At 31.1% G+C, this 13,507-nt stretch overlaps 2 protein-coding genes and 1 long non-coding RNA gene across 3 annotated transcripts; all 3 read right to left on the bottom strand.

Moving 5' to 3' along the window:
- Window positions 1-1,028: 1,028 nt before the first annotated feature.
- On the bottom strand, window positions 1,029-2,366 carry LOC114373330 (disease resistance protein RPS2-like). Its single transcript, XM_028330815.1, has one exon. The coding sequence runs from the start codon at window positions 2,364-2,366 to the stop codon at window positions 1,029-1,031; it is 1,338 nt and encodes a 445-aa protein (XP_028186616.1).
- A 255-nt stretch (window positions 2,367-2,621) lies between these two features.
- On the bottom strand, window positions 2,622-3,680 carry LOC114373329 (disease resistance protein At4g27190-like). Its single transcript, XM_028330814.1, has one exon. It carries the CDS (start codon window positions 3,678-3,680, stop codon window positions 2,622-2,624), a length of 1,059 nt encoding a protein of 352 aa, XP_028186615.1.
- A 2,096-nt stretch (window positions 3,681-5,776) lies between these two features.
- On the bottom strand, window positions 5,777-6,319 carry LOC114373669. Its single transcript, XR_003658451.1, has 2 exons — window positions 6,161-6,319; window positions 5,777-6,055 (listed from the first exon to the last, which is right to left on the bottom strand). It is a non-coding gene; the product is annotated as an uncharacterized LOC114373669 (long non-coding RNA).
- Window positions 6,320-13,507: the final 7,188 nt, after the last annotated feature.

The raw sequence follows: 13,507 nt of genomic DNA, 5'->3' as shown, positions 1-13,507 counted from the left end.
CACGTGGAGCATCACCTTTATTCCCACTTCCGGGTATTAATTCCTCCGAGTTCGTAGAAGCAAACTCACCTAATGCATCGCCCTTCTTCTCACTTTCAACTTTCTGTTCCTCCAATTTCGTTGAAGCAATCTCATCTTGTGCATCACCACTATCACTCGTTTCAACAATGGTCTCTTTTTTACTAGACCTCCATATTTCAAGCACTTGGAGCTGTCGAAGCTCCTTAGCCACAACAACTGGAAAAACATGATGCAGGCCTAGACTTGAAGTAATTTTTATTTTATTCAGCTTGCAAAGAGAATTCGGAACTTGTTGATTAATCATGCGACTGATAAGCAGTGTCTCCAAGTTGGGGAATGCAACCTATCATCGATCAGCAACATATTAACATATATTCTAATAACTAAATGCATAAATACGTGTTGGATTCAATTGGTAAGTCTAACTCAACGATGCTCACCTCTTCTTGTCGGACAAATATCTCCACCAATATAAAGCACCCTTTAATCTCAAGATGTTGCAGTTTGACGAGTGCTCTAGCTGGCGAGGATGAGAACAAACTTTCTAACCATAAACAACCTCTCACTTCCAAAACCCTCAAGTTTTGACTGTAAAAGTGGACTGCAAGTTTGTCATCCCATATCTTAACTTGGTTTGATGCATGACAGCTTCAAAATTTCAAGGTTGGGCGTTGCAACTTATTCACATACACAATCTTATCAAATGTTATTCTACACAGTAATTGATACGGGAAAGAAAATTGCGAAGATAAAGCATATTTTTTGTATAGTTATAACAAATATCAACCACTAAGGATAAGTGTTACTTATCTTGCCTGCTAGTGGGTGGGTTCGAAAATTAAATCTATTGCCATGTATACTTTGAAACCTATGAGATTGGGTTCTGACAAAGTACAATATTTATTTATTATTTTTATTTTTTGAGAAAGCACGTACTAGTTGAATATTTTGATTTTGCATAAATAAGTTAAAGAAATTAAACAGTGAAGAAGCAATTGTATAATTATTCATGTGTTTACCTTTTGATTAAATAATGTCACGGTAGTTGATTGATCATGCTTATCAGCTGTCAATGGAAAACAAAAACTGCGAAGGGTATATAAGTTATAGAATGTAAGAGAATGCAATTTAGGGAGTGTGATCTTGGGAATTTCTTTCTCATCTTCAAGTTTTTCCTCGGATATAATCACTTCCATATCTCCACAATCAGAAATCTCCATCTCATGAAGTTGAGAAAGGTTTTTGGCCAGGGAATACAAAAGTAATTTCTTCAACTTATGACAACCTTGGACTTTAATAACTTGCAGTCTTTCAAAGGAATGAGTTGGAAGTGTACTGTAGCTTATGTCTTCCATATTTTCCAGATTGCTAAGAATCAGTGTCTCCAAATTGTGGAATGCATCGGTACTTTGGATATGTAGGTGTCTTAATTGTGGAAAACTTTCCCCCTTCCATTCATAAGACACATTATTATGGTTACCAAAATTCAATTTAGCTAATCGTAAGTCCTCAACTGTTGTGAACAACAATTGTACCCAACGATTTAAACAAATATTTGTTTTCAAAGAGTGGTCAAGCTTAAGTGTTCTTGAATTTTCACGAGCATCCCCAAACCATTCCCATGTATTGCCAATAAATATGTTGTAGCTTCGTAGCTTTCCAAAAACAAACATATCTTCTTGTAAAACTGAAATATCCTGGATTGATAAGTCCAAAGTTGTTAGCTGATTCAAATTCCTTAGCCCACCTAGACTTGCATTGTTGGTTTCACCTTTTCCTTCTTCAACCTCCCATTGGATATTACAATTACCCATATATAACTCTTCCAAATTTGTTAAGCTTGATAAAAGATTTGCAGGGATGGTTTTCAGTTGATGGCAGTTTGTTAAATCTAGCATTCGAAGACAAACTAGCTGTCCTATTTCTTTGGGGAGCTCTTGAATTTTAGATCTTTCAAGGGTGAGAATTTCCAACCTTCTGAGTTCTGCAACTATTGCTATATCTTCCAATACACATCCATACAGATTCAATGATATAAGGTTTGTCAAGAGACGAAGAGAAGGTAGTGGGGAAGGGGCAAACCTCATTCCATGTAAATTATTAACCTTTACTTCTCTCGTCCCAGAGAAAAAGTTATCGGGGATTGTTAAGTAGCCATGATTTCTTCTTAGTGATATTAGCTTCAACTCTGGGCAATCCAACTTCTTAGGAAGCTCATCGATATTATATGAAGGCAAATTAATATAATGGCATTTTTGAAGCTGATCTATGTCCCATTGCTCCATTTGTGTGAATTTCTGTTCTTCATTATTCAGGTGAGTTCTAGAGGCCATTGCTTTAGCCATGTCAAACAGCAACATGCATTCTAATATACTCAATTTCACCTTCAAGCAACAATGAAGAAGCCCTAAGATCATTTATTAATTTGTACAATTCATTTCTTCCCTCTGTTAATGTCTGCAGATCTCCATATAATCCCCAATAACATGAAAATAGTTCCCCAGAGTGGATGCGGTCTAGTCCAAATGATGCAATGAATATGAACAATGACTTTAGTTCATCACTTTTTAAATAATATGATAACAGACAAATTCCTTAAACTAGCCTTGTTCATAAAATCTTTTCAATTTTATTAAGTTTTCCTTCCAAGTAGAGACATGCTTTTTCCGCAAAGCCTTTGCTACAATAACTATAAAAAGGGACAAACCATCACAACATTTGGCCACATTTTGTGCAATAGATTTATCTTTATTGTTCATTCGGATATCATCACCTGCAATCTTCTCAAACAACTTCCAACTATCATTGTCAGATAATACCTCAAGTTTAAAATCTTTTTGAGTACCCATCTGACATTTAAGCACATTTAGATATTCAGATGTCAACACTAACTTGTATCCTTTGTGGTCATCACCAAAAGGAATCCCCACTTCTGCCAAATCAAGTTTCCCACAAATATCATCCAGAATAACAAGAATATTCTTCTCCTTTCTTATCCTTTGACGCAATTGATCCACTCTCCTTTCTTTTGTCTCTTCATCCAATTTCAGACCCAAGGCATTAGCAATTTGGCCTTGAATGTTTTCAACATCTGGAGAATTGTCTACCTCGGCCATAACTACAGCATCAAATGACCCATCTTTCTCAACTTCGCGGGCCAACTCTTTCACCAGTGTTGTTTTGCCCACACCATCAGTCCCATACAACCCAATCTTGAAGATGTTAGGATCCTTCAATGCTTGTTGAATCTCTTTCAGTGTTGATGGTTTAGAGTAAGAAATTCTATCGAAATTTCCTTCTTCTAGGACTTGATAAATCTCTTGTGTAATCTTCTGGGATTTCTTGCTGTGCTGGTGCCTAAACCGTAAATTGGGAAAGTATCTCATACAGTTTGCATGGACATCATTCTCAATTATAAGTTTATTTGCCTCAGCAACAGTGGCATCCACTTTCTTCAGCCAGATCTCCACAACATTCACAATCACTTCTCCATTTTTTGTAGCTTCATCAACAGAGTCTCGCACACTATTTTTGGTAGCCTCCAGCTTTTGGACCTCGGTTTTGAGGCTTTCAAGGTTGCTTTTATAGGAAGTTATGTAACCAAGACCAAATTGACTTGAAACAGGTTCAACTTTGGATTCAACAGTTTTAGAATCCATTGCCACACCACTTGCTTCTTGACTTCGAAATTCAATTATTGTTTTAAACTAGTAACAAAACCAAGGGATCTGTAAAACAATATGCAAGGTATCAGAAAACAGAGTATAAAAAATTACTCATGTGAGAACAATTTTTAGCTATATTCATGTGTTTATTCAATATTGCATATCTAAAATATGTTTGTAGGTCTAAAGAGGATTCTAAAATATTTTAATTTTGTAAAAAAAATATTGTTATTAACATTTTTCACACAATATAACTGTCGAGTTATAAATTAGGCTATTTTTGTGTATATGAATAGGTAAAAATTAATTTTGGATTAATTTAAGATTGTGTAGATATTTATATTTTTTTTGCTTAAATACACTTTTTATCCCAAATAAATATTTAATTTTTGTGTTTTTTTTCTAATAAACTTTTATTTTACATTAATTGTATTATTATTATTTTTAATATAGTATAAACTATAAAATGTGAGACCATATTAAGAATAATATATACTAAATTTATATTATATATTTTATTAAAATAAATTGTGTTCTTAGTGGTTAATGAACATTTAAAACACTCCAAGATTTTGGGTTCAAGTTTCCTCAAGCCTCTTTTTAAAAATTCCATCCGTAGATCAATATAATATTTGTTAAGATACTTTTGGTGTTTTTTTTTTTTTTTGCCGATGAAATTATAAAAATTGTTGTGTCTTGCATGAATTTCTATTTTTTGAAATATGGTAAATTTTCATCAATCTTTTTTTGTAAACAAGGTCAATCCAGCATGTATGTAGGTCTAAAAGAATTAAAAAATATTACAATTTTGTTAAAAAAATATCGTTTTAGCATTTTGCCCACAATAACTGTGTTGAGTATAACTATAGCATTGATTGTTTAGAGTATAACTATGTGTAATTTTGTCAATAATAAATAACAATAAAAAGGTAATAAATGATTAATATTTTTACGTCAATTCCTCCTCCTTTTACGTACGTCTCTGCAATTAGAAACAGAAATTGATCTTGACGATTAAATCTGCACTGGTTGAGATTTCTTAGGCTTACCCCACCCTAATATCGTCATCCCCCAACCAGTCTCCTACACACCCTAATTTTTTATTTTGCAAGTGAGAGTATTCAGAGTAGTGAGACGGTGAAAATGAGAGGCAATCACATAAGCTAGCATTCAAAATTAAAAATAAAATAAGGATTGAACTAAAAATATTATAAATAAAGTGGTATTTCAATAAAACATTAAATTAAAAATAAAATATAAAATTTGTTATAAGTTCTCAGGTTTAAATTGTAAAAAGAAAATTCAAATTTCATTGTTGATGTGTCTATGTAACCGCTTTTTTAAAGATGACTCTTTGGTACATTTTTAATAAGAAAATATCTTTAAAAACTAATAAAAAGACGTCAGCGTATCTTATAATTAATAAAGTCAATCCATTCATCATTTAATGCTCATAAACCCTTTTTTTAATTCTTTTACTTTTTATTCAAAGATAACAGGCTCCTCACATTTCACTATTAAATATGGTAAAGGTTAACCGGTTACGAAATAAAAGAAGAAATTTTTTATTGCAATGCATAAAAATTGTGATGTTCACAACTTTTTTTTTCATGTTTTCCTATGAATTTTACATTAAATATTTTTTATTTTAACTTTTTAATCAATATTATACTGGTGGTTAACAATACCCATTAAATATTGTCGGTAGTATGAGGTATTTTATCACGTTAATCTAAACACCTTAAAAATCGATCTGAAAGAAAATCAATACTAGCTGAGTTTTATCACGAGTAGTGCTTAATTACCAATTAAAAGAAAGAGAATCGGTGAGATTGGTCTGAACCCAATCTCGTATATGATATGGATCTAATGTAATGCAACCAATTTATTTATATAATTTTTCAGTTCATCGTCTCACACATTCAATGGATGTGAAAGTTCCGATTTAGTGTTTACAATATGAACAAAAACACAATTGTTCGTCAGAGTCACAAGTTCCAGTTTGCATCTTATGGTGCGTAAATTTTATTGCAACGAAAGTCGCAAGGATTGCTCAATTTGTCACAATAAGCCAACATTGAACGCTGTGATTGGGTCTAATAATGAAGTCATTTTATTTATATATTTATTTTTTCATCGGCTTACATACTATTAAATAGGTATGAAAGCTGTGATTGTTATAGTTAAACTTTATATTTAACATAAATAACAAACACATACATGGAACTTAATGCCACAAGCTCCATGTGCTGCGGGTGATCCAAAATGTTGTTGGCAAAGAAGTTCGCAAGGATTCTTGAATATTTCACAATGAACTGACAAGCTTTCTACCACACAATTTGGTACCACTGTCATTTGCACTTGTTTTCCTACACCAAACCATATATTCAGTCAAATACATAATTAATCTTGTCAAAATTCATAACACACAAAATAGAACTGAATATCTTGAATTTGTGAGGAGTAGTGCTTACCAGAAGCAATGAAGACAACAAGCACGAGGATGGGAAAATAAAAAGGGATTTTCATTTTCTTGATATGGGAAATAATCCTATATAGCTTTGCTTTCTATTGTGATAGATCCCATGGAAGAGAGGTATTCCTTACGTATTTATATGCTCCAAATTACAAAGAGACAAACATAAAATAAAAAACCTCCTTGACATTGTTTATGTTCAAAATAATTTTTTTTCACGACATTTTTTACAATTCTGAACGGTTTGTTTAAGGTCAGAGACGATAAATGTCCCTCGACCATTTGGTGAGATTAGTGCATTTAGTATGTATAATATTAAAATATTGTTTTAATACACCCTCTATTTCAAATTGATTTGCCTGTCAGCATTAAAAAAATCAAATTGATTGACTTTTTCATCAAATTTCAATGAAACTTTAAAAGTTTTATTCTAATTTCTCCTAAATAAATATTATTGTTTTGGAGTACTTAATAATAATGCATTTATAGAAATTAAAAAATAGAATAAGGATATTTTAGCAAAATTGTCTAATTAATTGAGCTATTAAATTTTTTTCTTAATATATGTAAATAAATATTAAATATAAAATAATTTAGAATAAAGATAAACATGATATCAGGACGTTTAAAATATTTATATACTATGTTTAATTAATTAAAGTAAACCCTTTAAAATGCATCGACCTTATTTAATGGTGAAATTTGAAGTGTGCGTTATCTTTGAAGAAATGTAAAAGTAATATTAAAAAAGACTTGACCATTAATGACTATTGGAATAACTATTTTTTGACGGGAGACTATTGGGATACTAACGTTTGTTTTGACTTTTTAGAAGATATTTTCTTCTTAAAAATTTACTGAATAACATCTTCATGAATACTTGACAATTTCATCTTGGAATTACAAAAATCTATTTTAAAATTCTTGTAGCAAAAAAAAGTTTTTTTTTTTGAAGAAAAGTAGCAAAAGAAAAGTTTCTAGTTATACTTATACTTGTGAGTGGAGTACAATTATATATTTATACTTACCCACAATTGTTTCATAGTACTCTATCTGAGTGTCGAATTCATAAGAACTTTATTTGTATTTAAATTTAATTTATAAGAGATAAGAAATTTAAATGTAAAATTTAAAGAAAATAAGAGATAAAAATGATAAAAAAAATGTAAAATAGAAGATTAGGCGATAAAGATAAAAATGTAAAGAGATAAGAGATTAAAAGAAATAAGAAATGTAAAAGATAAAAATAATGATGTTTAAAGATAAATTCATAATTTAAATATGTTGGAGTCTAGCGTGCCAAAACTAATGACGTAATGTTAATAATTTTCTCTATCTAATGATATGATGTCTGTTTCCACCCACATCTACTAAGACAATATGTATTTGGTTTCCTGCATGAAGAGCTTAATCTATCTATTATTTTCTCCCAAATTTCTTTACAAAGATAAAAATAATAAATCACATAAAGATTAGAGATGCATGAATTGGGCAAAACGGGTATCAATCTATTTATAGCAATAATTTCATTTAGATACTCTTTCTAGTTCTTTAAAAAATAACCATTTTTAATGCATTATCCCCTAAATACTATATGGATGACTAGACCATAATGAACAATTAAGCATGGAAAGCAATAGAAACATGATTGCATTAAATAGATCATAAGAAATAGTTATATTACAAGAGTTGGTATGTGAGACTCCCAACAATGGGGTTTAGTCTCTCATTGTAGGTTTTACACTTTAGGAGTTGATATGGATAAAGAGAAGCAGTTAATGAACATAGAAAAAAGTTTCCCTTGAGATACTCAGCCTAAGGTAGCTTAATTTTCACGTGACCTCGCGCTTAGTACAGACTTTTGCGCTAAGCGCGTCTTTGGGTTTCTTCGTGGGCCTTCTTTACACTAAGCGTGAGCTGACCGCTAAGCGAGGAGATACGCTGTGCCTGTCTTGTACGCTAAGCGAGCTGTCCCAATCTTCAACTTTTTTTTCCAGACTGTTCTTCCTATTTTTGCCTCAATTTTCCTCTAAAACATTTGAAATCTTCTTCTTTTGAATCATCCTAATCAACAACTACAAAGATATTAATTTCTTTATTATTTCATTAAAAATAATTGTAAAGTAAAAAAATTACAATCATTCTTAACCAAAATTGATTATCAAATTAACTCAAAATTTGTCGTTATTGTATATTAATTACTTTTGTGTAATCATAATTAATAGACGATAGAACAACTAATAAGATTTAACTTAATTGGTTAAAACAATGTGCATGAGTTATTCCAAATTAAACTCTTAATATCTATCTTTTATTATAATAACATTAATAATAATAACAATTTAAATATATATAAATATTGCGCACGCGCAAGACATCTAAGTGAAAATTTGGAGCTTTGAACAAAGGACCAAGGGTGTTGCTAGGTGCACCAAGTGTTATTGCTGGTGCACCCAGCATCACTTGATAATGCCAAAAATACCCCTCCACTAGTAATACATGCGGATCAGGGTGATCCGTAAAACACCCGCGGATTAACTTGATCCACGAAAGTCTCATGCGGATCAAGTTGATCCGTGTAAGACTCACGGACCAAATGCGGATCAAGTTGATCCGTAAGTCTTTTACGTATCAATTTGATCTGTAAGCCTTATACGGATCAACTTAAAGGGCTTACGGATCAAGGGTATTGTAGTTCTTGGTTCAGGAACTTTTCTTCGTCACTGTGGTTGAAAAAATCGAAGCCCCTCTCTCTGCAATAAAGTGAAACACATCAGAGAAATTTAATTCAATTCAATGGATGCGAATCACGAGCAAATTGTTGTTGACGTTGGATCGGTGGTGGAAGCTGTTTCTGCTGATGACGGTCATGCTTTTCTCTACAACATCGAAAGTCTTTGCGTGCATTACCATGAAAATGTAAACGTTTTTCTCCTCTAACGTTTTTTCAATTAATTCACTGTGTCGGTTTCTTCTTCTTTTTCGCGCATTTCCTGCGTTTTGTAACTGAGCTATTCAATTTTCCATTTTTTTTCCTCTTCTGCATTTAATTTGTATTCAATTTTCCATTTTTTTTCCTCTTCTACATTTAATTTGTATTCAATGCACCATTTTTTTCCTCTTTTGCATTTAATTCGTATTCAAAGCACTATTTTTTTCCTCTTTTGAATTTAATTCGTATTCAATGCACCATTTTTTTTAACTCTTCTTTTTCCTTCCTAATTGCTCCCTCAACGTTTATGAAGTTTTAAACATTGAGCTTTGTTTTTTTTTTCTTCCAAAGTCAAATGCGTTTGATTCGTATTCAATACTCAATTTTTTTTACTCTTCTTTTCTTCTTTCTTAATTTACTCGGTGAACGTTTCTGAAGTTTATTGAGCTTTGTCTTTTTTTTCTTCCAGAGTCAATGCGTTTAACTCGTATTCCATACTCAATTTTATCTACTCTGAAGTTTAGAAGCCTTACAGATCAACTTGATCCGTAACAAATTTACGGATCAAGTTGATCCGTGAGCAACTTGCAAATCAACTTGATCCTTAACAAACTTGCGGATCAACTATGAATCAACAAAACCATATGCAAATCACATTATCACCTACGCAGATCAAGCAGAATGAGTTGGGTGCACAAAAAATACTTTAAATATACTCGGGAATATTTTTATCTTTGCACGTAGGGTGCTAGGTGCGCCAGCAATAATACTAGGTGCACCTAGCAACTCTCGAGGACCAAACATCATGATAATTGTCAAGTCTTTCATTATCACAAAATAGTATTCTTGTATTACAATTAACTTGGAGTAATGTTCTTTTACATATTTTTTTTCAAAAATACAAATATAAAAAATACTTTTTAATAATAGTATTTTTTTAAAAAAAATTGTTTTAGAAACTAATATCTGATTTTGATTTTTCAATTTCCAGTTTCTATTATTTTGACTAATCGCTCATCACATCTACCGCCCAGCTTGGCCAGGTAATTTGCATTATGATTACCTTCCCATAGAGTATATATAGTGTTAGACCAATAATTTATGAAGATCTATCTATGGTGTTAATAAAAATAAAAAATAAAAATTAAGCTGATGAGTTCATCCACACACCTAACCCATTTACTTGCCAAAAGAGACAGGATAAACATATTAATAATATGATATAATCCAATCTGTTTCGTCATCCCAATGGGTGATCCAGGTACCATTATTTGATTTGTTGTTTAATTAGAAATTGCACTTAAGTTTTACATTCAACCAATAAGCTTTGATGTGTACACGAAATTAATTAATATCTAATGAAGTTTTAGAAAGGAAAAAAACAACAACTTACAGGAGGTAAGAATTTTAATTTAAAAATAAAATGTATGTTGAGATTAATGGTATTTTTCTGTTACAAAATTGATGGCATTAAAATCTTTTTTGGATAGGTAAGGTATGCGAATATATATACCTGATAACTTCAGTTGGTGGTAGATACTGTGAAGGAGGCAATAATATACAACCTTTATCTCTTGCTGAATCTTGATCCGGCTGAAAAATTGAAGAGGCAATGCAATTGATTTTAATGATTTAGGTGATGCTACTTTATCGAGTAGTAGTATTGGCTCTGTGGTTAATGGCAGGATTAATATTCATTATAAATATATGAACCTTTGGAGTGAAATATTCAGAAAGCATAAAAGAAAAAATAAAAAGAAAAGTAATTACCACTAAATACACTTCTGCTATTATGCTTCACTCTGTATTGATCTCTACAGAAATGTCCCTCAACTCTTTCTCTCTTCATACTACCTATTCATTTCACTTCTTTCTATTGTTTCAGGTCAATGTTCAGCAGCATGTAATAGTATAAATATAAATATATAATAGTTGTTTTCTTTCCCACTCTTTTGTTGGTCCTTACACATTTTATTTTCCTTGGTTGTATTGTTTGGAAAACAGAACAATGAGTGACCCCAAAAATATATTAAAGATAAATAATAAATTAATGATTTAACTTTTCAATTCCAACTTGTTATTAAATTTTATTTTTCACTTTAAAGAAACAAAATTGTTCTGTTAATTTTATTGTGTTTTGTTTTAAAAAAAGATATTTTGTAAACCAATCTTAGAAACGGTTTTTGAGGAGAAAATAAAATAAAAATAAAAAATGTTTGTTAACTTTGCTTTTAAAAAAATGTTTGAGATGAGAAAATAAAATTATAAGAAATAAACTAATTTTAGTAAATTTGTTTTCAAATCATATATGTTTTTAAAACAAAATAAAGAGTAAACTCATTTGATTTACAAATGAATCAAAGGATTCAACTAACAATCTAAAGCCTCTCCTCATGCATGTTTTCTATCATAACTTGTGCTTCCGGTAGCAGAGAAAACAAGATGAAAGGCATTATATTCTTCAAAAATTGGTGATGTACTACTACTACTCCTGCTGCATAATGGCAATGCCAAATGATGCTTGGATGCTGGAACAACCTTTGTGTGTGTGTATATATATTTGTAAGTATGTTACCGTACCATTACAAGCTTAGGTGCGTGAGCCTTTATTTTAGTGTATATACCAGTTTAAGATACTAAAACCTTTGTGATTTCTTGTGTATAGATCTTTCAATTAGAGAAAAACATTGCAAGGAGCTTAAAAATAAACGACAAAACATTTAAAAATGCAATTATAAATATTGTTTCTCAAAAATGATATTTAGACGGTTCACCACTTTGTAAAACATAACTGAAAAGAATGACGTACACACCCATAGTTGTTTGATTCAGTTAGTATAACATGGTCTGCTTGCTTTGTTCAAATGACTATTTCATAACATTCAATGAGCATATTGTCATTGCCTCATTGGTAAAATAAGCTGTAACTGTTGCATTTGCCCGATATCCAAATTGCTATGGAAAAGTTTTATTATTTCCTCTATTTTCTTTTTTCATTGTTTGAGGGATAAAAAACTGTCACTCCTTATTTTTTTTTCACTTTGTTCTGCTCAATAAAATTTCTTGTCTCAAACAAATTATTTAGTTCGGTGAGAAGAAATTATCGTAGTGTAAGGTTGACACATGTCTAAATATTGTTATTGGTTACCTGGTTTTACCAGGAGCCTTTGGAACTGCAAATTGCAAGGACCACGTCCTGATTTCTGCAGGATAACACACCTTGCTTATATGTAAGTTTAGTTATCTCATTTTCTTTTAACTCAGTTTATGCATTAATGTTTTTGGATTCTAACTGTAGGCTGCACCAGACAAAATGAGGAGTTAGATGTCATGTACTTGTTTAAAAGACAGTTCAAGACTGTTTGTAATGGTTTCTACTGATTTATGTTTGTTTATATTCCAGTGACCTCAGTTGCATGAATCAATTCCTACTAATAAGCTTTCAGACAATATCACAACCATGTAAGAACCTCTATTGCTTAAATAATAAACAAATTTGGTCTTGCATTCAATTATTTGGTTTCCCGTTGTGGATATTTTCCTCTTATGTTAAGTGGTTGGAGAAAATCTTCAAAATATGATTACATGGATTGCATATGATCTTATTGTTTTACCTATGGGGATGTGTGCAGTGACTTATCAAACAACAAACTACCTGGAACAATTCCATCCAACTTTTCGGGTCTTCCATGTCTTCAGAAATTGTAAGTTGTCTTTTGTTTCACCCTTTCTTCTTCTATGTCAAATTGAAACGTATACCGTTTGTATAAACCAAATAACACTAAGTATGTATCACCTTAATTATCTTACTTACAAAATGTATTTTGTTGTATTTCTTAACAATACATTATTTTTAATTTTTTAAGTTCTAGTTTTATGAAATATGCTATAAAACAAATAATTTTTTTAAGACATATTTTCTTATGACAGGTAAATTGCAAACAATTCATTAAGTGGCAATGTTCCTTGTACCACTTGGAATCTTGGATATAAGATTATTGTTTGTTGACGTAACTTTATTGAGTAAATCAGTATAAACCCTTATGTTCTTTTCTCCCTATCCTTTCCTCTCGTGTTTTATTGGACGAAGCTTTCAAACTTGCTTTAAAAGGTTGCTTTGCAAAAGGTTTTTATAATTGCACATGCATATAATTCAATCTCTCGTCTTGTATGTTTATTGTTCTTTTAACTACTGCTACCACCTTCTCTTTTCATAATGCATTGGAAATTTGGTTTTTAATTCATGGTGGAACGAGTAACGTGTTTAATTTGCATAAACATTAAACAAACTCCCAAACCTATCTATCATGTTTTCGTAAATCAAATATGGTTTTATGGTTTTTCCCAATATTTTTCTAAATCAAATAATGTTGGTGGCAACTCCATTTTTCTTAAGAATTTTTGCTATTTCAC

The sequence above is a fragment of the Glycine soja genome, chromosome 11, assembly GCF_004193775.1.
Source record: "Glycine soja cultivar W05 chromosome 11, ASM419377v2, whole genome shotgun sequence".
Taxonomy (NCBI): domain Eukaryota; kingdom Viridiplantae; phylum Streptophyta; class Magnoliopsida; order Fabales; family Fabaceae; genus Glycine; species Glycine soja.
The sequence above is the reverse complement of the archived record's forward strand: the minus strand, read 5'-3'. Positions and strand labels throughout refer to the sequence as shown.